The following is a 26,380-nucleotide window of genomic DNA, read 5'->3' as shown; positions in this document are numbered from 1 at the left end:
CAAACACGCATCAGTGTGCGTCAGGTTGGGCGCAAATGTAAGTGATTGCTTGGTCGACTTTGAGGCTATCAGCGACATCCATAGAAAGGTGTAATTGATATTACTTACCACTGTGAATCGCATCAGCCTCCTTGTCCGGAATCTCAATGCTGAACTCTTCTTCAATGGCCATCACGACCTCGACGGTATCCAAGCTGTCCAACCCAAGATCATTCTGAAAGTGTGCCGTGCCGCTGATCTGAAATGACGCGTCAGGACAAGGTTGAACTCACGTCGCAGTATCAAGTTACCTTTGTTGAATCTGTGACCTGCGAGAAGTTAGTAATTGGACAACCACAACAAGATGTAGATGCGCACTTTGTCAAAGTTCTTCAAGAGATCCATTATCCTTCCTTGCACCTCCTCTTTCGACAGGCCGGCAGGCGCTGAGTAGTATCGTATGCTTGGAATAACGAAGGAGGGAGTAACTCGTGATGACTGTAGCAGGGAGGTAGAGATTCGAGATCGGAAAGCAGGTAACTGTCGGGAAACCTGTGTCCTTGTGGCTGCATACAGCGCTCTTGCGGCGCCTGCCCGAATCATCTTGACCTTGAGAACCGAATGGGATGGACAGAGGTAAAAGGAGAACAGCAATCCTGGTGGAGGCGGGAAGAAGCCTTCGCTGGTTGTAGGTAATGATTGAATTTCTGGATGGAGATGGTAGACAATTGCAGCGAAAGCTTCGGAAAGGGAAGAGCTTGTGCTGGTCACGTGAAGGCAGCCAATCATATCGCAGTCAATCCTATTACAGCATCAATGACCTCCTCTCAATTACCCAGTACATTCTGTACCACGGCTCTTCTCTTGCGCTCGCCACACATCGTCAATCCCAGGTTGCAACTTGTACGGACGATGGCGTCGTCGCTTCTTCCAGCATCGCGGCTCGTCGCCAGGCCATTGTCAGCTTCATCTGCCATCCTACAACAAGCCGAACGATCGCCTTTCTTTCGTGCCGCCACAACAGCTCAGTTTCACTCTTCAAGTCCCAGAAATGCCTTACCTTCAGGGCCCCCGCCGCAGGGCTACAGACTCCCACGACCAAAAAGATTCTATGAGGGCGAGGGGGTGATGGACAAAGCTAGCAATTATTTTCTTCTCACCGAGATGCTGAGGGGAATGTATGTGGTGTTGGAACAATTCTTCAGACCACCGTATGTCCTGGCAATCCGTTGAGGGAGGTTTGAAATAACTTGAGAGAGCTCTGCTGATATTGAGGCTGCAGCTACACAATCTACTATCCCTTCGAAAAAGGGCCTATCTCACCGCGATTCCGAGGTGAGCACGCATTGAGGCGCTATCCCTCTGGCGAGGAAAGATGTATCGCCTGCAAGCTCTGCGAAGCTATCTGCCCCGCCCTAGCCATCACAATTGAAGCCGAGGAAAGAGAAGACGGCTCGAGAAGAACTACTCGTTATGACATCGATATGACAAAGTGCATTTACTGCGGACTTTGCCAGGAGAGCTGCCCCGTTGATGCCATTGTCGAGACACCCAATGCCGAGTACGCAACAGAGTACCGCGAAGAGCTCCTGTATAACAAGGAGAAGTTGCTCGCCAATGGTGACAAATGGGAGCCTGAATTGGCTGCTGTGGCAAGAGCGGATGCACCTTACAGATGAAAGTGTTACTGGAAAGGCTCGTTGCGCTCATTCTCAAATTGTACATAAGCTGTGAGACAGCATGAAGGAGCAAAGTGGCCTGGCAGCGAAAGTCACGTAAATTGCGTTTATCCAACAGAGGCCTTTTTCATGTGCTTTAATTGTCCATTATTCAACTGGCTTAAGTCGACAAAATTCTGCGCCTGCTTAGCAGCCTTGAACTGGAATTGGAATGGCCACAAGCTGTGTTCCTATCGCACGGTCTCCCTGGCGCAAACCTGGTTCCAGATATCATCCCAACGCGCGCATCGTCAACTCAACTCTGAACACTCATGTTAACCGTGATGTTCGCTTCTGACGAAAAGGGACGAGGAACTTACACTGCAAATGTACCCGCACTGACAGGCATAGCCCTCACCAATGTCGGCCCGATACCCTTCCAAAATCCTCTCATCCCGTCGACCTTCCACGTTTGCGCAAAGCAATCTCTCATGGTCTTGTACCTTTGCTCCTTCCCAAAGCCGTCGCTCTGCATCTTACTCTTGACCACATCAAAGGGGTAACTGGCGATCCACAGCGCTTCACCGGCAAGTCCTCCGTAGAAGGCTACTTTTGGAGAAGAAATATCTTCGCGGCGGACGTTGTTGCGTTTTTGGTCTAAGGCCATCAGGTATTCGAAGGTGAGAAACCAGACGCCGTAGGCTTGTGCTTCTCGGTAGAGTGTGACCGCTTGGCCGCGGTAGAGGCCTCGTAGGATGCCTTCGTGAGCGGAGAGCTTCTTTATACAATCTAAGGGCCCGTTGTAAAGGCGGGCAGCACCGTGTGGTTGAGTCTGTAGACGGATACGCACATGCTCGATTGGGCCAGAGAGAACTGAGTTGGTTAAACCAGCGAAGGCCCCTGCCAGGTAGTATTGGCCATATGATAGATCTGCTGGATGGTTGGCGCGGAGGTTTTGTTCCTCGAATGCTCGTCTAGCATAGTGGAAGGCGCCGAACTGGACGGAGACACAAGCCCCAATGCCAATTAAAGGAGTGAGTGTGCCTTTATAGAATGCCAGCGGTCCTTCGTTCTGGAGGATTGATGATGCACATGATAAGGCGCTGGGGTAAGTGGTTGTCGTCTGAAGGCGGACTTTGACGATATCTAGGAGATCATTCATGAGATATTGCTGAGCAGAGGCGCAAAGGCTATAGTCCTTAGAGCTTACCGAATGGTTGACCTGGGATAGAAGGTTAGTGCATGATTGAGGAAGAACTAACACAACCAGAGCTGTCGAACTCGACAATCAAAGTCATCTCTTTGAAGCAATTGGCAGGGATATCTCAATCCCCGAAGCGTTGTCATAAAGACCACAGCAAAATCAATCACATCCAAACTCACCTAGCAGAACCTGGGCGACACCGCCAGCAGCGCCGGCAAACAGATCTTTGGCGGTTCTCACCCAGCTGGTGTTTCCAACCTCATGTGCCTCAATTGCTTCGGCACTATCCGCCATCTTCTGATTCTTCTGCTCAGTCGATCCCCTCAGCGCAGGCTCACCTCATTTCGACAAGATATGAAATTATCGGGTACCGGTTTCAGTATTGAATTCTTTTTCCTTCAGGGCACGACTGGGCACGCCATTCGCTAGCCTCTGTCGGTCGATATTCCGTCGAGGTCGCGGGCTTGGCCGCTGATTCGTGATTGGCTCTATTGCCTGGATTTGGGCTGAGGGGTGGAATGTTCGCTGTGGTGTCCGACAAGGTAAACACAAGTCAGAATGGCATTGAGTGCATATTTGTCGGTCATGTACAGCGGACTAGGCACTCGAATCCAATGCAGGCTTGTGAAATTGAGGTGTGGCACAGCATGTCGTCAATGAGAATTGCGCTTGACGGGGTTTGTGCGCTACAGTATGTGCCTGCGTTTTGATAGCCTATGCTTCCCCCGAACCGGATCCGCCACCAAAAAAGTTATAACAAGTAGATACGAAGACAATGCAGCGTGTCTCCTGTTGAACTCAGTATTGAGACTAAACCATCGACCCGAGTAAGGCAACGTCGACCCAGCATGCGCAGGGCCGTGACGCAGAAGGTATGTGCAACAATTATTCTCCATTCCACATTTTGCGAGATACTGACTGGTTGGTGTTAGTTACTACAAGGTCAAGATATCTGCTTTTTCTGCGCCTTTCGATACGCTGTCGAGTCTCGACATGTCAATCCACTTCAACTTCAGCGCCGCTTCTATAGGGCTGCTGCCCCATCAAAACGTCCGGCTGGAGCTGCAGCCGCCCGTATAGAAGAAGAGGACGATGATCTCCCTGCGCCAGCGGTGCCGGCGAGAGAGCTTTTGGGTTGGAAATGTCGCTGCAATCATATCAACAAGTCTGCAAGGTCGGAGTGTACGATATGCTTGAGTCCTCGTCCACAAAGGCCCGAAATGGTCTACGCGGACCCTAGTCCTTTTTTCCCGCCGTCGCCTCCTCACCCTTCTATCTCTTCATCGCATGGTTCACCCAAAGCCGGCCACTCTGGCTCCTCGAGTGAAGGCTCAGTATCGGAGATCCTTTCCCGCGTGCAATCGGGACCCCGAGAAAGATCGCGCGACGAACCTCCGCTCAACTCACGATCGCGCCTTGGCCAATCACAGCGCAAGGAGCAATGGTCCCCGATGAGCAGGGGTCGGAGAGACTATAATAATAATAACGTTGCTGGCGAAAGAAGTAGCAGGAACAATGTGTCCCCGCGCGAGACCCCCACCGGGTCCCAGCGTCCACTTTTCAGATACTCGAATCTGCGGAAGCCACCTGCGGAATCTGGATTAGGAAATGTCGATAATGGGAATGGAGTTCAGAGGGAGCCTGGAGTCTACTCGCCATTATCGAGGATAGGTACCGCTCTAAAGTACCGCGGGACCGAGAATCCGACAGCTGGAGAGCCACGGCGGTCGGGAGCTTCTGCGGCAGGAATTGGGTCGCCCGCAGAAAGAGGCAGCCGCGAGACTCAAGCACTGAAACCCATGAGACGAGACTTCCCCAGGCGAACCCCCCAAGGATCCGGGGCAGGCAAAGACCCAGGAGTTAGGGTTTCTCGAGACAACCCCTCGATCTGGCGACCTGGATCGGCGGGTACTCCTCAACGAGCATTCGACCCAAGAACGAGTCGAGACAGACGTGTAAAGAGAGTTCCTGAAGGGTCCGAAGAGCCAGCTATTCCCGATCAAGAACCTGCTACACTGGTAGAGACCGAGCTTTCAGAGGATGCGGAAGACGAGAGGCGCAAGCGAAAGCTCGTGGGTATCAAAGACCCTGACAGGAGAGCTCGACTTTACGAAATCGAGGATGAAGAGTCAGTTCAGGTTTCACGAAAAGTTAAACTTCCTACCGCGAGGAGGAGCGGTATTTCCAGGGCAGGTTCGTTGGACTTCCATTTTGACCCAGATCTGGCCGAGGAATTTTCCGATGAAGGGAAAGCGAGGCGGAAAAAGAAGGGAAAGCAAGCAAAAGCGAGGCAGCAGACAACAGCGAGACCAGAGATAATCTTGCCGGAGTTCATAAGTGTTGAGAAGCTCGCACAGGGACTTAAGGTGAGGCTTCCGGACTTCATTGACAAGCTTGAAGAGGAGGGATTCGAGGGTGCTAGGTACGACCACGTTCTGGACTCGAGCACATCCGCCATGTTTGCAGAAATTTATGGCTTTGAAGCGATTATCAAAACCATTGATGACACAGGCGATATCTTCCCCCGCCCTCCAGCGGAAGACTCCTCAGTGTTACCCCCTCGACCCCCAATTGTCACCATAATGGGTCATGTCGACCACGGAAAGACTACTATTCTCGATTACTTCAGGAAGGCGAACGTGGTGGCTACCGAACACGGAGGCATTACTCAACACATCGGAGCCTTCTCCGTCACAATGCCCGGATCAGAACGCAATATCACGTTTCTCGACACTCCTGGGCATGCTGCATTTTTGGAGATGCGTCGAAGAGGTGCCGTTGTGACCGACATTGTTGTTTTAGTTGTTGCTGCAGACGACAGCGTCAAAGCCCAAACGATAGAAGCCATCAAGCACGCACGAGAGGCTGGAGTGCAAATTATTGTGGCAATCAATAAGGTTGACAAACCCGAAGCCGACATTGAACAAGTCAAGCGAGATCTGATGCAACACGAGATCGTTGTGGAAGACTTTGGTGGAGAGTATCAAGCTATTCCAGTGAGCGGAAAGACAGGCCAGGGCATGGGAGACCTGGAGGAAGCCATTCTCACTTTAGCTGATGTTGCCGACTTCCGCGCCGAAACCGATGGACCTGCGGAAGGCTGGATCATCGAGAGCAAAGTTGGCGCCACGGGTCGTGTCGCTACGATTCTCGTGCGTCGTGGAACCCTGAGACCGGGTGACTTTATTGTCGCTGGTACCACCTGGGCTCGTATTCGAACCCTGCGAAACGATTCAGGTGCATTGATTGATGCTGCACCTCCTGGCACACCTGTCCAAATTGATGGCTGGCGAGGAGAAGACCCTGAGGCAGGCCTGGAGGTGCTGCAGGCCGAAAATGAGCAACGAGCAAAAGAGGCGGTTGGAGTGAGAAAAGAACGTGAGGAAGCGGCTTGGGAGATGGACAATATGACGGCAATCAATGCGACACGCGCAGAGGAAGCTGTAGCTCGAACCAAAGTCCTCGAGTGGGAGAAAGAGCAGGGATACCTGTCTATGGGCTACAAAAGGCGTCCCAAGGACAATGAAGGCTGGATCGAGAAAGAGTCTTCGGGCCCTCAACTTGTCCATTTCGTCGTCAAAGCCGACGTGGCTGGCAGCACAGAAGCCTTGGTTGCTGCGGTTGGTGGAATTGGCAACAACGAGATTCGGGCAAACATTATTCACAGCGGGACGGGAGGCCTGACCGAGTCAGACATCAAAATGCTGGCTGCGACCGGCGAAGTTGCTTATGCAATCTCATTCAATCAGCCCATCGACAACGACATACGACAACTTGCGGCGGCGGCCCGGATACAGATCCTTGACCACAACATTATCTACAAGGTCACCGACGATGTCACCGAGAAAGTGAGTGCAGAATTGCCTCCAATTGTGACTCAACGCGTCTTGGGAGAAGCAGAGGTTGGAGATATCTTTGACATCAAAATCAAAAAAGGAACAATGAAGATTGCCGGCTGTCGAGTGACCAATGGGACTATCCGCCGCTCGGAAAAGATTCGAGTCTTGAGAAAAGGCGAGGTGATTTACACTGGTAAGTTGTGCCCCAGGATCAAGGTTGCCAGGTCGACTAACGAAGCTCTAGGCATGCTTAACTCATTTAAAAATATCAAGAAGGATGTTACAGAGATGCGAAAAGGCTCCGAATGTGGTATGGGCTTTGAGAACTGGGAGGCATTCGAAGTGGGCGATCAGATCCAGTCTTTCGAAGAAATCAGTGAGAAGCGAGCCTTGCATTAGCGCCTGTGCTGGGTCCAGGCAGGACGATTGTTTCCAGAAGGAGGCTATGGAGCTGGCCACAGAAGCAGCAAGATGAAACAAAACTGTGGAGCTGGCGGCTCTGCAAGGCCGCAAGGCTGGCGCCCTTTTCCAGATGCACTCCCAGCCAATCAATGTCCTCCTCTCGGCCGGTCTTGGCACCAACTCCGCCCCGCCAACTTGCATCTCGGACCAGCTGAGCACCAACCATTCCGGTCTCTGTTCTTTGTCAGAAACAAAGGCCACTTCCTAAACCGACGATTTGCGATCACCATTTTTGTTTCACAGCATAGAAGAAACATGTTTCAATGAACAGACATAGAACCAGATTAGACAACGGGAGGCCGCCTTCGAGGAGTCGCCAATTTGTTACGCGCTGGATCATGATACTTCAAAAAGGTCTGTCGAAGTATCTGGGAACACGTTGCGCACGCACACATCAAATCTTCTCTCATACATCTGTATCTGTTTGCATAGCCGAGGAGTTCCGCGCACAATAATATTTCCTCTGCACGCAGGCGTCATTCTAACAGCTTGATTAATCCTTCTCCTCCACCAACTACACATTCAGTACTGCAATTACCTTGGCTTGAGATACTGCTGGACAGTTATGCATACGGTCATACTCACCCTCCTTTTTCTGTTGACACCAATCTTGGCTGGTCCAATTCGGAGGTGTGTCCCCGCACTCGTTGTCGGTATTCGTTAGCATGTTGACTTCCTTGCAGGCCCGATAACGTAATACGTCGTTTGAATCAACCACAGAAACGCTATGTAGTAGACAACCTACTCTCAGTAACCCATGGACTACTGAGGAGGCGACAAGCTCCCACAGATCCTGCAAATAAAGCAGCCGCAACGCAAACAGAGTCGAGCGCCAACCCGTTTGCCACCCAGACAGGGAGTGGAACAGAGAATGGAGCGGTCCCTGCTGTTGGCGTGGGAGGAGACAATACCAGCCTGCTCAGCCTGCTGACGCAAACTACGATCGAAGTAGCCACTCAGACGGTTGCACCTAGCGAGGCGACCGCTTCTACAACAGACAACTCCACCGCCGGACAGCCCGCATCTTCCGACGGCTCGGGGTCCTCAGATAACACATCTGAAACAGTGGGTTCTGGAACGGCTATTCAACCCAACGCGGCGCAGACCGGAGCACAGGAGCAATCGACCTCAACCGTCACCGTGCAAGCCCAAACAACAATCTTCCAGACTGTATTCGTTACTGCTGAAGTCACTGCATCAACTACTGGCGCTCCCGCTGGGATTGCAACAACGGCGACCACCCCGTCAGCCACCGTTGCAGAAGCTTCCCCTCCTGCGTCGAGTACCGGAGCCGGAAATCAAGGAGACCAACAACCTGCCGCTGCTGTAACAGTTGTCTTCGTCACTCTCAGCCCAACCTTCACCGGTCCTATAGCCGGATACACGACACTCACGCCAGACGCGAACGGCAACGCCGCCAGCACTACTGCCACCGATCAACAAGGGCTGCCATCGACAACCGCGGCTTCTGGCACCACGACCCCAATCCCTCCAGAACCTGCGACAGCCGCAACTACTTCGCCATCATCGCCCGTCCCGGAACCAGCTGCTGAAACAGTCCCAACTATATCGACTAGCACCGAACCGGTGGCTTCCTCTCTAGCAACATCATCATCATCATCATCATCATCATCATCATCGCCTTCTGAAGCAACAGCGACTTCGGCAACGGATGGATTGGCCGTCGTTCCAGTGACGCTCAACCCCACTCAAGCTCAGATTACGGTTACCGAGACCATGACTATCACTGTTACTGCGCGATAGGGCATATGGGGAGAGAGGAAGGAGGGAAGGGAGGGTGAGCTTGTACCATACAGGACTGTACATAGTTGTTGGATTAAATTTACGTGCCTGTTTAGAGCGCAATGCATAGATGAGTGACACCATTGGTCATGAACGGAGGGAGAGATTATCTTGGTTCAAGAGCCCTCCCAGGACCAGCTTGGCTACACCACGCAAAGGCTTGATCGAAGCTCTGGGAGAATAGAAAATTGTGTTTCTACGTATCTCTCTATATGTGATTGATTACATGTACTGGCATAGAACCTCTCTCGCTATCCGTTTGCAAGCACTTGTCAACCTGACACGCAAAGCATTCCGCAGTCCAGACACGCTCACATCGCCTCGGGCGCTTGTCAGCTGGCGCGTTCTGAAGGCCTTCAGCCGAGGCCCTTGCTTGACAGCCCCTTCTGTCACCTATACAAGGGATAACAGGACGAGATAGTGGTCGAGGGTTCCCGATCGTAGAAGCTCTAGTTTATAAGGAGGTGTCACGGAACCCGTCTACACCTGACGGATTTAACCTGACCGTCGAGGCCGCTGCCACTTGACCACTCTAACACCTCTACTTTACCTCTTGATGATTATTGGTTCAATATAGTCGTTCTGCCTCTGATCTTGTCGAGTAGATTGTGAAGGCCAAGATTTGTCAGGGGGACCTGGACGAGTGGATTGTGAGGTCACTGGCTTGTCGGTAGGGTCTGGTCTGGTATTTGATAAAGAGACACGTTCTTCGACGTGAGCCTTGAACATTTGCTCCGGACCACTTTTTGTGTGTGATATCGGAGGCGTGCTGGGGGGACATTAGTCTGTCGTCATCTCAGGCCGATTCGGTCCTTCGAATCGTGGGTGAAGGCGGACGGAATGGAAAGTCCCGCATCATCGCAGGGCATCGACCATATAAAGTCTTGCTCTCGTCCTTCTTCGAACCTGGCGCTGTCGCCGCATCCTTCATTCTCGTCAATTCATCTCCAAGCTCTTTCACTCTTCTTTGCGAGACCATGTACATTCTCGCTATGGCGTCCTCGTCTTGAGTGATTGGCGATGCCTGTGGCGTCGGAAAGTCCTCAGAATTTGTAGCTTCATTTGCGGTATTTATGCCTTTGCCAAAGGTCTTTTCCCCCGTCGAGTTGCTTTCGAGCTTGACTTTGTTTTCCTTGTGGTCCGCGCTGTCTTCTGCGAGAGTTGTCCGTTGATTCAGTAGGTCCTCCAACAAACTGACAGAGTTGCGAATCACGAGAGCCCGCTCCTCTGAAACAGTCTTCGCCTGCTCAATTGACTCTTTGAGCTGGGTAATAGCGAGGTTGTTGGAAATTGTCTCAATGTGTTCACCGAGCCTGAGGAGCGCTGAGGAGCCTGGCGGGTGGCTTCTGGTTCCGACCTCGTTAGACGAGTCTTGCTCCTCTTCCTCGACTTTCGATTGTAGGTGCGCCTTTGTGACAGTGGCGTTCACCAACTCCACAATAGCATTTTGCGCTCTTGCAAACTGAGTTGCTGCATCTGCTTTGGCCTGTTTTGATGTTCTCTTGCGTCTATGCGCCCGAATCTTCTTGTCCGCATACAGAACACTCACCAAGAGGTTCATTGTGGTCTTCAGATACTCGACCTCGGCAGCGAGGAGGTCAACCTTTATTTTCTTGAAATTCCACTCCATCCTTTGTATAAAGCTAATACTATCTTTCTTTTCGGGCAGCAGATTCTCAATTCCGGCGAACAGATCGCAAGATTGATTGTAGATCTCATCGACGAGCTTGAAGGCCTTTTGCGAGTGGATCGGTTCGTCGTCATTGATACGTTGCGCAAGTAGCTCCAACACATCAGCGTAGAGCGTCGCATGGCGGGCGATGTAGTCGGTCTGTTCCTTGGCAGACGCAGTGGTTGCTCCGAACGTGTAAAGCGTCGAAGTCGGTTGAATACCGAAGCTTGCAGTGCCTACTAATGAAGCTGCGAACCCAACCTCGGCCATCGTTCAGTAACAGTGGGAGTAGCCACTGATATATAGTATATAGACTGTTGCGGGATTCAATGTGGAATTGTGTATTGTTGAAAGACGAAGAGATTAAACGGGAGTCGCCGAATGTAATATATATTGTTGTCTGTGCGGAATAAGATCTTACCGCCAACCGGAGCCTCGTGCCAGCCTTGTGCCAGCCTCGTAGTGTCAAGGGCATTGTTGAGGCAATTAGAAGAGATTCTACGTAAGCCAGCTTAAACTGAAAACAGGAGCCGTAGATTTTGACAACCCAATTTCAACGGTGCCATCAGCGCTCTTTATGCTCGGGGGAATAGTCTCGCCTTTTCTCTCGAGTACGATCTTGGGTGGTCCTTCGGTGGCAAGGTCAGGTAGCTTGTAGAAGAGCCTTCCAGATCGACTCAGGAACTGCTCAAGCCGGTCCTGTGTGACTTCATCTTCTCCGAGAACTCCCCTTTCAATTGCCTCTTCAAGTGCTAGAATGACAAGCTGAGTAGCGAAGGGCTGTGTGAACACGCCCGCTGGTACTGCTTGGCGGCTTTGCTTGGACGCTAACGGATGCGGTGCGCTATCACTACCGCTGAAGGAGGTAGGCACGGTCAGTAGAGAATGATCATACTTAAAGGACGCGGGATAACTCACAAGAAGAATTTAGGGTCGCCGCTACACACGGCTTTGATCAGGGCATCTCGATCTGATGGCTTTTTTGGAATAGGTTTACAGAATGCCAGAGGATCGGTCTGACTATGATCACCCGTCAGATAGAGGTGATGTGCCGTTATCGTTCCTGCAGTATCCATGAATTTAGAAGAAGAGCAGCCAAGGGAAAGCAGGTTTGGAAAGTCATGGCAATTAGGTCACCACGACCGGTTGGAAAGGAACGAACCAGCAACCGATGGACCACAAGCTCGTACGGCATCTAGAGCTGCGGCGGTCGAACAGTGCTGCGAAGTGTTATTATAATATTGTACAGTTGATGATCATGATCTGCCCACCTCAAGGACACATCGAAGACGTGGAAATTTCTGGTGAAGCTTTTTAAGCTCCGGCAGGAATGCTTCTTCAAGAGAAATATCGTGGCTGGGTAGAGGTCCCGGCCACTCTCCGTGCAAATTAAGGACAAGATCGTGGTGTTCCATGGCAGCGAAGACAGGGGAATAGGCGTTCAGAAAATCCGCTGGCACGCCTGACTCAGAATTTGTGGTCACGCCTAAAATGTATTAATACTCCAACATGGAGGAAAGGAGCCTGGTCATTGATGCCTTACCTTGAGGATACATCTTGACCCCAGTGATACCTGCGGCTGCTGCCTCAGCGATTACTTCCGGGGTAATGGAGGGATGAAGCTGGTATCGTTAAACCCCGTGGCAACCTCACAGCCACAGATTACCCACGTAGAGTGACATGAGATAATTGACTGTAGGTTCGATGGACCGCAGACGAGACTGATATTCTAGAGCCTGGGCTATACGTGTGATGGGCGGTTGTAGGTTTGGCTGTACACCACTGGTGTTCAGCTAATGCTAGAGCGAGCCGTTCGAACATCTACATACCATGACAAAGACCGTATCCACTCCCCCCTTCAAAATCTGGGGAACCACTAATTCCATGACCTGGAGGCAGGGAGAAATCATTTCAGTCTAACCCAGTATTGGGGCTGGTGAGGACTAACTTGGTCTTGCCGCAAATGAACATGCATATCCGCCGACGGCGGAAATTCCAGACGTTGTACATCTCTTAGCCGCATCTTGGTGGAAATCCAGAGAAGAAATCGGCAAGGCGATGAGAACTGTGTAGCTTGAAGGTCTCTACCTCCTTGGTACGAGATACAAGAGGGATATTACAGGTCTCTCTGGTGAGGTGGTCGGAGTTTTCTACACTAAACCCCGTTTGGAACCCAGCAAACAGCCCAAACAGCCCAAACAGCCCAACTGGGCAACATCTTGGCAGGTGCTTGCAGGTGGGCAGCAAATGACGTGGTCACGTGGCACTCACCCGACCTCGCCGACCAACGCCGCTTTTAAAATTTGAATGGCAGGTTTGCCGAGACATGCTAGAACCGTTACGCCACTATTAACCCCTGTGTAATTTACCAAACAGTATATCAGGCAGTCAGACAGGTCCCCATAGCCCTGTTAGAATCCATCATGTCCTCCATGGAGTCGCATAAACATGACCCGCCTCTTTCTCTACTCGACAATAGCTTCTACTCGTGCGCCAGAATAGAATTCCGCGCTGGTACATGGTATCGGATGTCGATAACTGATACGCTGGTGTCGAGGATGCCTAGGGCATTCCCCAACGCTCTCCTAAGCGAGTCTGCGGAGGGGCCTCAATTGTCCTCAAATCTTGTGAATTCTCTTGAGACCTGAGCGGCGATGCACACGTTCGATTCTCCTGCATCAGGCCGACTTCCCGTACGCTGGCTATGAGGCATGGAGTCAAAATACTCAACGTATACTTCGAGCAGAAGAAGTCATGGGTGTGTACAATGCAGGCGTCAGAAGGTTAAGGTAAAAGGTTCAGGCCCTACCTTTGGCTATTCTCAGACCCTGGAATAACCGCCATTGAAATAGTGCGATGAGGGCCATCCAGTTTGTGCTCGCTGCGTGAAGTCTGGCCGGGGATGTGTATATGCGGCGCGATACCATTTCCGCAATGAGAGTCCCAGATTCGATGTGTCCGACCACCAACAGCCATATCACCATCCAATCCAATCACGAAGCGAAGCTATGTTACAAACGAGAATGAATGTGCTCTCTACGAAGGTAGAGCAGGGCCGAATGGTGCAGAAGTTCCAACTACTTGTAGTCCGCTCTCACTTGGCGACACCAACCCAAGCGAACCATTACGCAACACCATGGCTGCCAATACATCGCTCATGCCGGAGCCGCTACCAAATCGATTGTCGTCCGCGAACCAGAGAAGATATCGACAGCCTGTGAGAGAGAATTGCTTCGCTCTCAAAGGGGACAAATGGTATGTCTTATTTTAGCTGTCCCAAAGCGCCACTCCAACTCACAAGACCCCAAGATCATGCTGGCATTGCTTCAGCAGGAAGACTGCGTCCTGCTTCGCGATGGCTGGCGAGATATCCACCTGGAGACATGCGGGAAGTTCGGATCCACAATGGTAGACCGATTGCTCGTACTGTTCAGCCACATACCGTCTTTTGGTCAGACTTGTGCGAGGCTGGAGGTCCTCTCTACATCTCATTAGCATGGACCAAGGAGCGGAATATGCAAAGTCGCTGCAACATGGACTTGCCTCCCTCTCCGCTGGGGCTCAGGAGCAGCATGATCCAAAGAACGAGTTCGCCTTCGAATTGGTTCCGTCACAGCACATCGACGAACTAACATTCCCGACGACATTTCATTTCCAGACCCCAGAAGGTGCCATCTTCCATACCTGGTCCTGGACCGCATCACTAATAATTGGTGTCTGCATGACCAGTCTCTGCCACAAAGACGATCAGTGGCAAGAATTAGACTCCTCTGCCACTGATTCTGCAACACAAAACATTTGCATGTCTTATGAGTATGCAGCTAACTTGAAGCCGCTGGGAGCGCAGTTCCTTCAGTTGCCTCTCATATGCGCCTTCTTTGTCTGCTGTGAGGAAGTCAAGAACTGGATCCTGCGAAAAATCAACTTGCTGGTCAGCGAGTTGCACATTTACTATACTAGGGAATTTCTTGAACCAATGGCGGCCTCGATCCTGGGGAATCTAGGTTGAGGAGACTTTCTAATCTGAGGTTTAATGATACAGTGGCTGCAATGCTATTCATATTTCACCTCCTACCTCAAAGGTTGTTTTTTTTAGGCGCATTCGTGAAGATTGATGAAATTTCAAGTCTTAGTTGACGGAAGCAGGGTTAATATATGAATCAACTATCACAGTGCGCCAAATGAACAGAACAAAGCAATATCTCCCTCTGACAGAAGCTCCTCTACCTCTACAATCCCCCTTCCCCAACCCGGCATTCTGTTGGTCCACCATTCGAAGTCCTCCTTAGTAAAGACCGAGCCACTCCTTGATCGTCTGCAGCTGCACTTCTCTCGCCTGGTTCAAGCCACGTATCAGCGCGCGTTCACCGATTCATAGAGCCACGGCGTTTCTCAACTTACATGGACGACGGAGGGCTTATCGCCCGGATAACTCGCAATCACCTCCTCCCCGTGTGCCGACAACGAGGTGAACATGTACCTGGACGCGTTCCGATCCTGGGTGATGGGCAAAGGATCAACGCCCACAGCAGTGGTAGGATCCATTTCGTTGTAAGCAAACAGGATGCGCTTCGCCTGGACCAACTCGTCGCGCGTGATGTGGTACTTGGTTTCCACGTACTCTTGGGTCGGGGCCACGATGTCGTACAGCGTTTCGCAGGTGTGCGGGTCGGTCTCGGTCTGGATGGACGTGGGCACGAAGATGGTCCCGGCGGGGATCTCGTTGGCGCTCAGCGGGAAGTATTTGCACAGGAGGTAGTTGAATGTGTTCTTTTGCAGGGTAGGGTCGTCGGACTCCGTCGAGTTCCATTCGATGCAGGGATAGGAGGATGGCGGGTAGTATGTCGTCAGAGACGCGTTAATGATTTGTGTGGGATCGGTCAGGTGGAGCGTGGTGTTCACTAGCTTCTGTGCGCTTGCTCCTGTTGGGTTTGCGATCGGGTTGTTGTAGCTGCCCTGCGGGATCAGGTATGCTGCAGTATTGATCATTGCCATTATCGTTTGGAGGTCGATGACGGTTTCGGGAACGGAGCACAGATTGAAGTCTTTTGCGATGCTCTGGGTATTGGTTGCTGCAAGGAACCAGTGTCAATCGACTTCCACAGAAGCAGAACAACTAGAGATACAGGTTTACCTGTTTGAAATCGCTTGTTGAGTACTTCAAACGCGTGCTTCATTTTGCTGGCTGCTGAAGCAGACAAGTCCCAGTAAATCTGGTTCGCCTGGATCACTTCTTAGCATGTCGATATCACTCCGAGCGTTCTTGTATGCACCCCTTTGAACCATTCGTATCGTTGAGGGTTTTGGTTATTTGCTCCAATCGAGCGAAGTGGCGCGGCAAAAGGAATCGCGCCGAAGAAAACATCCGGATGATTCATTTTGAGGACTGCTGTGAGAAATCCGCCGTAGGAACCACCCGTGACTATCACCTTGCTGTTCTTCGCCCCAGCGACTGTGTTCTTAATGTGTTGGACAAATGTGACAGCGTCTGACATGACATTCTCGAGTGTCAATGTTTGGTACCTGTCAATGGGGTTGGAGGCATTCGATGGATTGCTGAGGCCGAAGAAGCGATGTTCAAGAGTTATAACCAGAGCTCCCAGTTCTGCAGCCCACTCGGGAAGGACGGATTTCTCCTAAGACAAGATTAAGACGCTGTAAAACATTGTGGACAAATCATGTACATACCAGGCAGGCAAAGATACTGGTCTCGGCCTGCTGGTAGTATAGAATCGGCGCCCCTGGCTTGAAATGATCAGACAGCACCTGATACTGTTGCTGGAAAGTTCCCGAATTTGGCTTTGCATGGTCTATCGGTTGACCAAAGAACTTTGTCAGAGTCGTGCAATTGGGTTTGAGATTGGCGGCGGCAATGGCGCACCATGGAAGTGACAATGACACCAAGGACATGACCAGGGACTGAGAGATACCACTGATTCGGCGAGCCATGTTGGGGGTTGTAATTGGAGCGAAAGGGTGAAAAAGAGATGAGGGCTGGGACCAACTTTCCAATTGTTGCTGCTGAAGAGATGTTGGAATCGTTGCATGCCGAGCATGATGCTCGCCTTTTATATATATGGATATTCGCAACGTCAGAGTCTTCTTCGGGCAGGAGACATGATCGGAGAAACAACCCAAATGAGAGAGGCTCAGCATCATCTGGTGTCGAGGCATCCACTTCTGGGAGATTGAGATCTTCATGTGTCTTCCAAGGATGTTCAGCCTCAAGACAGAGACGATGACCGACTTCCCTGTTTGTGATGGATGGTATCAGAGGACTCGTGCAGCTGAAAAGCTCAGAATAAGATGAAGGACACTCGAACGACGAACCCTGTCGAAACCAAAGTGGCTCCGCCTACAAGCTGTTTTCCTCAAACGCAGTTAAAACAATGGAGGTTACGTTCCATTTGAAAGCAAGGGTCCTGCGTCCGTGGTCTATACAGTTAGATCTCCGTGAAACAGTGGCTCCCTCGTCGTTATTGAGTCCACTTCTCCGACCTCAGGTACAGCGCGGTCAATTCTATTCCGAATCGAGCAGGGTACCTCACAAGGACGCACTACCCAACACTAAACTGCACTGCGTCATGAAGATCAGCGCGATCCACCAGAAGACTGGCAACATTGGACGCCTTGCTGCGGCCCGGGCCCATGCTCCACTGCGACATGCCCAAAGCCGTTAGCTCACTCATGAATAAATACAGTACGAAGAATGAACAAAAGACCTGGTAATATTGTCGTCCTTCTGGACCTAGACTGGGATTGCAGAGAGTTTCGGCCACGAGTACAAGTGATTTGGCGCTTCATCGTCACAATTCTGCGGAATAAGACGGATCGGCGCGGGTGAAAGTCAGAACTACCCAACATCTTGAACACTTTCCTTGTTTGGTCCTGGAAGGTCATTCAGTCTACCCAGTATGCACCAAACGGTTGAAAATCCTGGTGTACCTCCATGTGGCCTGATATGCGGCTGACGTCTCTTCTTTCCCGGAGGAGAGGGGCCATAATTCAGTGTTAGAACCCTAAGTGCTGCTCCTCGACACAGCACCCTAGGAGGAGAATTTTGATAGAATCCAGTATCAATCAGCTAAAGGTCCCTCTACCTAGGCTACGGGTATCGACGGGCTGGAACTATTGAGGTGGGGATGAGTACCTCGTACAGGGCGGCATCACCCTCGGCCTAAAGAGGGTTGGGCTGGATGTCCCTCATCTTGGCGCCAAGGCCGTCTACGAACACGCACAAGGACAGAGACAGACGAAGTGCTACTAGGAACACATTGCGAAACACAGTCACTAGTCATGAGTGACAGAGCGAGGAGAAAAGGCACGTGAAATCACCATAGTTGTAGATAGGTTCATGGCGCAGGTGGTGGTATATACATACGTACATGGATGGGACGAGACGCGGGAGGGCTTCTATTGCTGTTTACAAGGCGTGACCTCATCTGCTCTCCTTTCCCCTTCACCTGTGCTCCATAGAACTCCATAAGATCAACATAACTGTGCAGATGCCTGTGCCTTCCCATCTCATCGTGGTCTGCTGCCACGCTATCTACCTGGGCCCGGGGACGGACTCTGCCAGCCAAGACGAATCCAACTGGCTGATTGAACCCTTTCAAGCTGGTGAAACGGACACATACATTAGACACATCGAAGCCGGAGTGAAGGAGCTGGCGAGAAGTAGGGAGGACGCAATTCTGATATTTAGCGGTGCGGCCACAAAGCTGGACAAGACGCAAACGACCGAAGGGGAAGGGTACTTGGTAAGTCAAAGATGGCTCCGTGGTAAATGCTACGAGACGACACGTACCACAGTTCCCAAAGAAGAAAGAATAACGATTGAGGGTGGGTGGGCTGATCAATTGGGCTGCCGGGCTAGAACGTTGCTATTGAGCACGACCTCTTCGGCCTGGAGACCTCTCCACCATCACTGAGACAGCGGATCTTCGTCGACCGCTACGCTACAGACTCGTATCAAAACATTCTCTGCTCGCTGATCCAGTTCCCCGTCTTCATTCAACAACTCCATTGCCGAAACATCACGGAAGGCGCAACATCATCATCATCATCATCATCATCATCATCATCATCATCATCCTCCTCCTCGCTCACACAGCATGTTCTGACTGTTGCGGCGGCCAAGGAGCAGGAGAGCCAAACCATTCGAGCACCCTTCCCGACCAAGCTCACGATAGTCTCCCACTCCTTTAAACGCTCCCGCTTTCTCGAGCTGCACCTCCCCGCCCTCCGCTTCCCGCTTGAATCTACCACGTACATCGGGATCAACCCGCCCTTTAGCCCGGCAAAGCTCAAAGAGATCGAGGAGGGTGATCGACTTCGTGGCTACGGCGCGTGGGAGAAGGACTTCTACGGCACGGGCGTGGGCTTGAGCAGGAAGAGGGAGAAGAGAGGCTGGGATGGCGGGAAGTTCAGGAGCGAGGTCTTGGAAAGGTTTAGCGATGGCGAATTGAGAAGGGATCTGAAAGGGTTGCTGTGTTGGGATGGTGGAAGCGATGGGATGACATTGTGGCAGGGAAGCGTCCCATGGAAGTAAGCACGTCGCATTGAGATGTCCGCTTGAGGCAGTCTGATGTAACACGGGATGGTCAGGTAGGGCTAGCAGCTTCACATAGAAGGACAACCTGATGAACGTATGCTTGCGGCAGCCGCTGTCGTGACATAATAGTAGAACTAAGAACCCTTCCACAATCATGGATGAGTCACTCCCCTTCTTTTTCCATGACACCATGTTCTCATGACATTGACCAAGAATCACATCTGATCGCCCTCAGGGGTTCCTCTTCTCTCCGGCCGTGTCCTTGGCCCCTTTGCCGCAATGGGCCACTGATGCATCGTCAACAATGGAAAGCAAGACGAATAAGCTTTGCCCATCGTGTCTCACAGATTTACTTGTACAGCTCACCTCTCTGCGGGAAATCCTTACCCAGTGGGACCAGAACCTCCAATCCAGATCGACCGATGCATTCTATGTCGATGGGCACAACAAGAGGGAAGGTATTCTGAAGACAAGGCGTAGATGAGTGCAGGACAAAATGAAATGCCACGCAGCAGAATGAGGCTGTGGTTTCTCAGTTCCTGCTTCTCCTTCTTTGGCAATTGTCTTCCATTCTTCTAGTGCCATCAAATAGCCAATTTAAAACTATGCAATCTTTATCAGTACGCTTGTTCAATGTGGATGAGATAGAGAGTCGTTTGAGTTCTTCGCAAGTGGTTGTACCCAGTACGTGTGCTCCAGCGAACCCGTTGGCTCGGGCACTAAAACTAGTCTATTCTTGAATAGGACTAGCAGTTCATGTGATAGACTCTGCGATGTTGAGAAGACAAACAAGGAAAGTTCAGCGAGAAATGTGAGAGACCTGGCTCGCTGGCTGACATCGGTTTGCATCGGTCAGCCTTTTCCAAATTCCCTCAAATGCACTAAACTCGATTGAAATCTTCGGACTCAAGCTCCAACTCCGGGAAGCACTGCGTCTCCCATCAAGCGGCGTTCTGCTCGCTACAATTTCTCAGCACTTTTGCCTTGCCCAAGCTATTTGGTGACTGTATTTCCTTTGCGACTTTTGGTCGCTTCCCTTCATTGACCCCTTCAACCCCTTCTCCATCGACACGGTCTCTGTCACGATGCTCAAGACTTTGGTGCCCAGGACGGGCCGGTCACTCCTCTCAACGAAAGCTCCGCACCTGGGGCCAGCGAACCTCCGGATCGCCCCCAGCTTCCAGATTGTTTCCCAGAACCAGCAAAGAAGGAGGGGCTATGCTTCGGAAACATCGGACTATGATATTGTGTTCATTGGCGGCGGTGTTGCAGGCTATGTTGGCGCAATAAAAGCTGGTCAATCAGGTCTGAAGGTGCGGATATCCTGCTCTGTGACAGGCAAACAATTTGAGACCCAACTTTCTGACATCGGGATAGACAGTATGTATCGAGAAGAGAGGAAGGCTTGGAGGCACATGTCTAAATGTCGGCTGCATTCCCTCAAAATCTCTGCTCAACAACTCACACATCTATCACCAAATACTTCACGACACCAAGAAGCGAGGGATTGACGTCAATGATGTCCAGCTCAACCTTACCCAAATGATGAAGGCCAAGGACGACTCCGTCCTTAGCCTGACAAAGGGCATCGAATTCCTGTTCAAGAAAAATAACGTTGACTACATCAAGGGCACGGGATCTTTTGTGGACGAACACACGGTCAAAGTCAATCTGCTCGAGGGCGGTGAGACCGAGGTCAAGGGCAAGAACATCGTCATTGCTACTGGTAGCGAGACAACACCGTTCCCAGGCCTGCAGATCGATGAAAAGAAAGTCATTACCAGCACAGGCGCAATTGCTCTGCAAGAAGTGCCCAAGAAGATGGTGGTAATTGGTGGTGGTATTATTGGCCTGGAAATGGTACTCCAAACCCACCTGCCCTTGATTGAGACGTCGTTTCTAATACGCTTCTAGGCCTCAGTATGGTCCCGTCTCGGCTCCGAAGTTACGGTTGTCGAATTTCTTGGGCAAATCGGCGGCCCTGGCATGGACGCGGAAATTGCCAAACAAGCGCAAAAGATCTTAAGCAAGCAAGGTATCAAATTCAAGGTCAATACCAAAGTCACTCAGGGCGACGCCAGCGGTGACGGCGTCAAGATTGAGGTTGAGGCCGCAAAAGGGGGCAAGAATGAATCTCTAGATGCTGACGTCGTGCTTGTGGCCATCGGGCGCCGACCTTATACTGATGGCTTGGGTATTGAGAATGTTGGCGTTGAGATGGACGAACGCAAACGGGTCGTCATCGACCAAGAATATCGTACCAAGATTCCTCACATCCGATGCATTGGCGATGTCACCTTCGGACCGATGCTCGCACATAAAGCCGAAGAAGAAGGAGTCGCCTGCGTCGAGTACATCACCAAAGGCTATGGCCACGTCAATTATGGCGCCATCCCCTCAGTCATGTATACGCATCCCGAAGTTGCGTGGGTGGGCCAAAACGAAGGTGAGCTGAAAGCCGCCGGTGTGAAATACAGAGTGGGCACCTTCCCCTTCACCGCCAACTCGCGTGCCAAGACGAACCTCGACACCGAAGGAATGGTGAAATTCCTCAGCGATGCGGAAACAGATAGGATTCTGGGCATTCATATTATTGGACCGAATGCGGGAGAGATGATTGCTGAGGGCGCTTTGGCACTGGAGTATGGTGCGAGCAGTGAAGACGTGGCGAGGACATGTCATGCGCATCCAACGTTGGCCGAGGCATTTAAGGAGGCGGCGATGGCCACATATAGCCAGGCGATCCATTTTTAAGCTGATCAGGCGGGTGGCACGAGGCGGCGCGGGAGATGTGGGTGTTGTGCTGAGAGCGTTGGCATCATCAGTCTGTCGTCGACGAAGCGTGTCTGGGACAGCAGGCAGGGAATTGGCAGCACAAGCATTGTACTTACCTAGGCATGTAAAAAACTACTCGGCTGCCCCGTTGGGACTCACTCCAGTCCGTGGCCTTTTTGAAAGCGCCTGCTTGGGATTTCGTCCTCTGATCTTTCGGTTGGCGCTGACTCTACAAGTAGACCGAACATGCCCATGGGCCGTGATATGTCACGGCGCAGGATTCCTCCCCGGACCACCAAGACGGATCCAAGACAATACCGAGTCCGGCCGGTCCAGCCTCTTGTTGGTAGGGTGAATAGGCCCGGTGAAGGACCCCGTACAAAGTACACCCGACAGTTCTCTCGCCCAGCCTTGCGCTGCCTTGCGAGAGAATAAGGTAGTCTGCTCACGGTTGTTCGTTGCCGCCGCCGCGGAATCTCCAGAAAGGAAAGAAAGAGGCATGTGCCCACATCCATGTCCACGGCCTTCTCGATATGTAACAAGTAGTCGTGTCCATATGGAGTACGGAGTACGTACGAGGTACGTTGTAGTCTAATCTAGTCGAGCCTCACAGTCCTTTCATTCGTGAGGTGGTTGTTGGTCGCTCCACCTATGCACACCAGAGGTACATATATGACCTGTTCTTTTCCCATTCCCCGGCTGGTTCTCTTGCCGTGTATGTTTGTTGAGTAGTCCCAAGCGAGGCGTGAGACGCAAGTTGCCAGGGTAATGACAGGAGTGTGATAGGAACCCGTATCCACGTCTACTTGTTACTTATGAGGCACCAGAACCACCGTGCTAACCCAAAACATCAATTTCACTGAGAGCCCTGCATGTTCTTACCGTTGAGAGATTTATGTGCCTGGTGCTGGTTTTATTTTGCATTTCTCATTCATTATTGCTACCTAATAGCTACTTCTTGAAGTAGGCTCTTGCCCGTCACAAACCAATCATGCAGCGCATAATAAACCATGTGCTGTATCATACACATTAAGAGCAGTTCGACCCGTGAGGATCGTCTGCATTATCCAGATCTTGCACACATTCAATTCATAGCAAGCATTCCATTTCTCGCATTGTCTTTGGGCGTTTCGGCTTCTCTCTTATCTTCTTCTTGATGGTTGGCATCTTTGGTGTCGAAGCGCCGTGCAGGCTGCCAGGCATGCAAATTCAATTGTTCTAGAGGGAGTGACAGAGGGTGTAATTTCCAACGCCGATGGTGGCTGGATCAAAAGTTTCAAGTCATAATACGCCGGGTATTGTCTTCCAGTTTAGACCAGCTTCGCTGTAGACCGACTTGCCGCAGTTGACCCTTTTAGGGTTATCGTGTACGTGTGGCTCGCAAGGTGTATCATGGGAGGATCAGACTTTGCAACTGTTAGCCGATAACTCCCCAAGAGAGCGGGGAATGTCTCCAAGCATACGTGATGCAGAGTCCGAGAAGCAGGAAAGAGCTTCTTTTCATTGTCCGGTTCCCAAGCTTCTGCTTCACAATTTTACACCTGAGACATGGCTGGGCGCGCACCTCTAGAGCGAACAGGTCCCCTCAGGTTGACACCGCCGCTTCGAGCATCAAGGATGGAGAAGAACAAGCTAACCATCCAGGTTGCCCATGCGAACCATAGGAAGGCCGTGGCTGCCTGCTCCTCCCGGCATCGCCCCTCTCTGTCGTGGGCGCCGTTCGTGAGGTGGTTGTGGAGGGTATAGGTCTGTCGCAATGAGTTAGCCAATATGTCCATCGGGAGGAAGCACACGCGCAAAGGAGAAGCAACCGTACATTGTTACTACATGAATGCACCCCGAGTTCGGCAGCCATAGCCACGGCGGCGCAGAAGAGGAAAATGCAGTTCAGCAGATCGACAATAACCGGGAAAATGGGATGGCCCATAAAAGAGTCGTTGAAAGCGACCAGTATAAGGTAAAATAGCGAGAGCATGGCGAAAGCCGCTACAAACATATCGTAATTGATCAAGGCGGGGTTGCCGGCGAAAGCTATGGCAATGACGTTGCCGATGAGACCCATGATGATGAGTATGAAGACGAACTGCGCGAGGACTCTGGTTAGATGCTGCCAGCTGCAGACAGAGTGCGAGCGTGCTTGAAGAGCTTACCTCGATGGATCGGAGGATCAGGTTCACTGTTCGGGACACCATCTTGACGGCTTGATTGAGACCTGGTGGGAGCGATACAGGAGCTTAGACGTGGTTGGAGGTGGTATTGTAACGCGAGTACTCGTGGAAAAGGTGCAGGTAAAGGTAGGAGGTGAGAAGCAGGGAGACAAAACGTGTGATGGAGGGAGAGTTGTGTGTAAGTAGAAGCTGTCGGTCAAGGTGGAGAGCAACGGAACGGAGTGGAAGGTGGAATGACGATGTACTGGGCAGATCGAGCTACTTTTGCTGAGTGACGCTGGTGACGCTTGCGGGAGCTCTTGTGAGGAGCAGGTGCCGGAGGGGCGTTGAGGGGGAACCTGGGCGTCTACATGTTACTGGGTACCTACCAAGTACAGTACCTACCTAAGCTTGGTTGCTGGGTGGGTGGCTGTGGTGACCTGTGTGGCCCGGGCTGTGCCAACGACGTCACTGGCTAGTGGGAGTCCCGGGAGTGACGCCAACTGCAAAAAGCTTAGTAGCAAGCGGCACCATGGGCAACTTGGTCCGGGCTTGATAGGCTCATTAGGCTCGATTTCCAGGCAGCTCGGTGGCAGCCTTGGCTGCTGCTGGCGCCAGGAACAACACCCACTCGGATCTTTCGGTACCTTGTTACATGCTCGATGGGCATCTTAATCAGGCGCCCACGAACACCATCGTGTCACTGTGGCGACCTCTTTTCTCTTCCCCTCTCATCTCTCATTGCAGCCAATGGGTCAGAATGTTCATCCTGCAGATTCCGCGCTCGCCATGGGCTCACAACGAATTATCTCATCATATCCCATGTTGCAGCTGTTTCGGCAATGCTTGGCTGTCAGAGCAACCCTGGTGACCTTGGTGACCTGTTTCATCCTCAGCTTTCTGCCCTGGCAACGCGACCAGTGGCTCTGACTGATTCTCTGGTGACGGATCACGTGAAATGCACGCTCATGCCTTCGGAAGAACCGGCGAACCGCTCGTTTGCTGCCCTGCAAGTTTCTTGTGCATGTCCAAGTGCCTCGTACCGAGTAGGGACTGTGCTGCTGCGCTAACCACATGTGCTGGCTTCTACTGGGTAAACTCCCCAGTCGCCAGAGAAACAACTCGAAACAACGCATCCAAGGTAATCAGGCTGCTGACTCTTGTCTGTCCACCAACCAATCCAGCCTCGCCTAATTCGTCTGATATAGCAGTACAGTAAGTACATACAAGTACTTGCTTGCAGTACAAGTTGGTAGGGCACCAAGGGCAAGGCGATTACCCAGTCTACTTTATGCCGAGGTCTTGCAAGCAGCATCAGTCAAGGAACATGCGATTGTCATGACACCACCCGTCAACACCCCATATACCTCCTCATCTACAGCTTTTCGAATGTCGGCGTCCTCTTCTGTAGTCCGCTGAGCATGGCTCTTTGAACATCAGTGCTCTGTACCATGGCCGCATTCCACACGGCGGTGTAGTTGAGATTGTCCTCGACGGTCCTTCCCCACGCTGCATCGAGGATGTTCTTGGTGCCCTGTACGGCCACAGGACTCTTGCTCGAGAGGTATTTTGCGTATTTGACCCCTTCTTGAATGACCTCAGCCTTTCCCCCGTCCACTACTTGGCTCACAAAGTTGTTCTTGAGTGCTTCCTCTGCGGAAAACGGTCGTGCACTGAGACATACGTCTTTCACCCAACTGGTCACACCCCCCACGACTTTGGGCAATCGGCTTAGAGTCCCCACGTCTGCCGCCAACCCAATGTCAACTTCCTTAACGCAAAACTTGGTGTCGCTGGTGCAAAACCTCAAATCGCATGCCGATGACAGGTCGATCCCAAGCCCATAAGTGTACCCGTGCAACAGCGCAATCACAGGCTTCTCACAGCGAGCGATGGCTGAGATGACTTCCTGTAGCTCAAATATATGCCGCCGTAGCACCGTCGCCTTCCGTGAGGGATCCGGAAAATTCGATGAGAAAGGATTATCAGCTTTGGCTGCTTGCTCCACATCCAAGCCTGAAGGACATCTCAGCTCAGATTACTCGTTGCTCCTTGAAGATTTCCATCACCCACCTGCGGTAAACGCTCGATCTCCGGCGCCAGAAAGCAAGATACAACGGACTTCGGGATCGTGGGACAACACGTCGAAGATGCCCTTCAATTCGAACCACATGGGCGCGAAGAAAGCATTGAGCTTTTCTGGGCGGTTGATCTCGACCTGCACCACATATTGCGCCGGAACCGTAACATTAAAAAACTTGAACTTGGGAAAGCGGCTCAGCGCCAT

General features: G+C 51.6%; 14 protein-coding genes across 14 annotated transcripts; 6 read left to right on the top strand and 8 right to left on the bottom strand.

Annotated features, from left to right (window-relative positions):
• Positions 1 to 10: 10 nt before the first annotated feature.
• On the bottom strand, positions 11 to 582 carry A1O5_09879 (NADH dehydrogenase (ubiquinone) 1 alpha/beta subcomplex 1; the record flags this gene model as incomplete). Its single annotated transcript, XM_007750457.1, has 3 exons — positions 11 to 57; positions 109 to 233; positions 335 to 582. 3 exons carry the CDS (start codon positions 580 to 582, stop codon positions 11 to 13), a joined length of 420 nt encoding a protein of 139 aa, XP_007748647.1.
• Positions 583 to 891: 309 nt separating this feature from the next.
• Positions 892 to 1,658, top strand: A1O5_09878 (NADH-ubiquinone oxidoreductase 23 kDa subunit, mitochondrial; the record flags this gene model as incomplete). Its single annotated transcript, XM_007750456.1, has 2 exons — positions 892 to 1,190; positions 1,262 to 1,658. 2 exons carry the CDS (start codon positions 892 to 894, stop codon positions 1,656 to 1,658), a joined length of 696 nt encoding a protein of 231 aa, XP_007748646.1.
• A 355-nt stretch (positions 1,659 to 2,013) lies between these two features.
• A1O5_09877 (solute carrier family 25, member 46) lies at positions 2,014 to 3,135 on the bottom strand (the record flags this gene model as incomplete). Its single annotated transcript, XM_007750455.1, has 3 exons — positions 2,014 to 2,783; positions 2,848 to 2,859; positions 3,021 to 3,135. The coding sequence occupies 3 exons, from the start codon at positions 3,133 to 3,135 to the stop codon at positions 2,014 to 2,016; spliced, it is 897 nt and encodes a 298-aa protein (XP_007748645.1).
• A 926-nt stretch (positions 3,136 to 4,061) lies between these two features.
• Positions 4,062 to 7,079, top strand: A1O5_09876 (translation initiation factor IF-2; the record flags this gene model as incomplete). Its single annotated transcript, XM_007750454.1, has 2 exons — positions 4,062 to 6,873; positions 6,925 to 7,079. 2 exons carry the CDS (start codon positions 4,062 to 4,064, stop codon positions 7,077 to 7,079), a joined length of 2,967 nt encoding a protein of 988 aa, XP_007748644.1.
• Positions 7,080 to 7,707: 628 nt separating this feature from the next.
• On the top strand, positions 7,708 to 8,906 carry A1O5_09875 (uncharacterized protein; the record flags this gene model as incomplete). The annotated part of the gene is made up of 2 exons (XM_007750453.1): positions 7,708 to 7,772; positions 7,826 to 8,906. The coding sequence occupies 2 exons, from the start codon at positions 7,708 to 7,710 to the stop codon at positions 8,904 to 8,906; spliced, it is 1,146 nt and encodes a 381-aa protein (XP_007748643.1).
• Positions 8,907 to 9,741: 835 nt separating this feature from the next.
• Positions 9,742 to 10,887, bottom strand: A1O5_09874 (uncharacterized protein; the record flags this gene model as incomplete). The annotated part of the gene is made up of 1 exon (XM_007750452.1): positions 9,742 to 10,887. The coding sequence occupies one exon, from the start codon at positions 10,885 to 10,887 to the stop codon at positions 9,742 to 9,744; it is 1,146 nt and encodes a 381-aa protein (XP_007748642.1).
• Positions 10,888 to 11,115: 228 nt separating this feature from the next.
• On the bottom strand, positions 11,116 to 12,640 carry A1O5_09873 (dihydroorotase; the record flags this gene model as incomplete). Its single annotated transcript, XM_007750451.1, has 8 exons — positions 11,116 to 11,473; positions 11,536 to 11,680; positions 11,780 to 11,837; positions 11,889 to 12,103; positions 12,161 to 12,239; positions 12,288 to 12,389; positions 12,447 to 12,506; positions 12,566 to 12,640. The coding sequence occupies 8 exons, from the start codon at positions 12,638 to 12,640 to the stop codon at positions 11,116 to 11,118; spliced, it is 1,092 nt and encodes a 363-aa protein (XP_007748641.1).
• A 1,473-nt stretch (positions 12,641 to 14,113) lies between these two features.
• On the top strand, positions 14,114 to 14,626 carry A1O5_09872 (uncharacterized protein; the record flags this gene model as incomplete). The annotated part of the gene is made up of 1 exon (XM_007750450.1): positions 14,114 to 14,626. The coding sequence occupies one exon, from the start codon at positions 14,114 to 14,116 to the stop codon at positions 14,624 to 14,626; it is 513 nt and encodes a 170-aa protein (XP_007748640.1).
• Positions 14,627 to 14,902: 276 nt separating this feature from the next.
• A1O5_09871 (uncharacterized protein) lies at positions 14,903 to 15,612 on the bottom strand (the record flags this gene model as incomplete). Its single annotated transcript, XM_007750449.1, has 2 exons — positions 14,903 to 14,953; positions 15,019 to 15,612. The coding sequence occupies 2 exons, from the start codon at positions 15,610 to 15,612 to the stop codon at positions 14,903 to 14,905; spliced, it is 645 nt and encodes a 214-aa protein (XP_007748639.1).
• A 239-nt stretch (positions 15,613 to 15,851) lies between these two features.
• Positions 15,852 to 16,566, bottom strand: A1O5_09870 (uncharacterized protein; the record flags this gene model as incomplete). The annotated part of the gene is made up of 2 exons (XM_007750448.1): positions 15,852 to 16,253; positions 16,306 to 16,566. The coding sequence occupies 2 exons, from the start codon at positions 16,564 to 16,566 to the stop codon at positions 15,852 to 15,854; spliced, it is 663 nt and encodes a 220-aa protein (XP_007748638.1).
• Positions 16,567 to 18,122: 1,556 nt separating this feature from the next.
• Positions 18,123 to 19,168, top strand: A1O5_09869 (uncharacterized protein; the record flags this gene model as incomplete). Its single annotated transcript, XM_007750447.1, has 3 exons — positions 18,123 to 18,377; positions 18,494 to 18,622; positions 18,767 to 19,168. The coding sequence occupies 3 exons, from the start codon at positions 18,123 to 18,125 to the stop codon at positions 19,166 to 19,168; spliced, it is 786 nt and encodes a 261-aa protein (XP_007748637.1).
• Positions 19,169 to 20,256: 1,088 nt separating this feature from the next.
• Positions 20,257 to 21,925, top strand: A1O5_09868 (dihydrolipoyl dehydrogenase; the record flags this gene model as incomplete). Its single annotated transcript, XM_007750446.1, has 3 exons — positions 20,257 to 20,484; positions 20,549 to 21,031; positions 21,086 to 21,925. 3 exons carry the CDS (start codon positions 20,257 to 20,259, stop codon positions 21,923 to 21,925), a joined length of 1,551 nt encoding a protein of 516 aa, XP_007748636.1.
• Positions 21,926 to 23,481: 1,556 nt separating this feature from the next.
• A1O5_09867 (uncharacterized protein) lies at positions 23,482 to 24,008 on the bottom strand (the record flags this gene model as incomplete). The annotated part of the gene is made up of 2 exons (XM_007750445.1): positions 23,482 to 23,694; positions 23,763 to 24,008. 2 exons carry the CDS (start codon positions 24,006 to 24,008, stop codon positions 23,482 to 23,484), a joined length of 459 nt encoding a protein of 152 aa, XP_007748635.1.
• A 1,460-nt stretch (positions 24,009 to 25,468) lies between these two features.
• Positions 25,469 to 26,380, bottom strand: A1O5_09866 (uncharacterized protein; the record flags this gene model as incomplete). Its single annotated transcript, XM_007750444.1, has 2 exons — positions 25,469 to 26,109; positions 26,167 to 26,380. The coding sequence occupies 2 exons, from the start codon at positions 26,378 to 26,380 to the stop codon at positions 25,469 to 25,471; spliced, it is 855 nt and encodes a 284-aa protein (XP_007748634.1).

Source organism: Cladophialophora psammophila, assembly GCF_000585535.1.
Source record: "Cladophialophora psammophila CBS 110553 chromosome Unknown aczJe-supercont1.17, whole genome shotgun sequence".
Lineage (NCBI taxonomy): Eukaryota > Fungi > Ascomycota > Eurotiomycetes > Chaetothyriales > Herpotrichiellaceae > Cladophialophora > Cladophialophora psammophila.
This window is presented reverse-complemented; position numbering and strand designations above follow the sequence as displayed.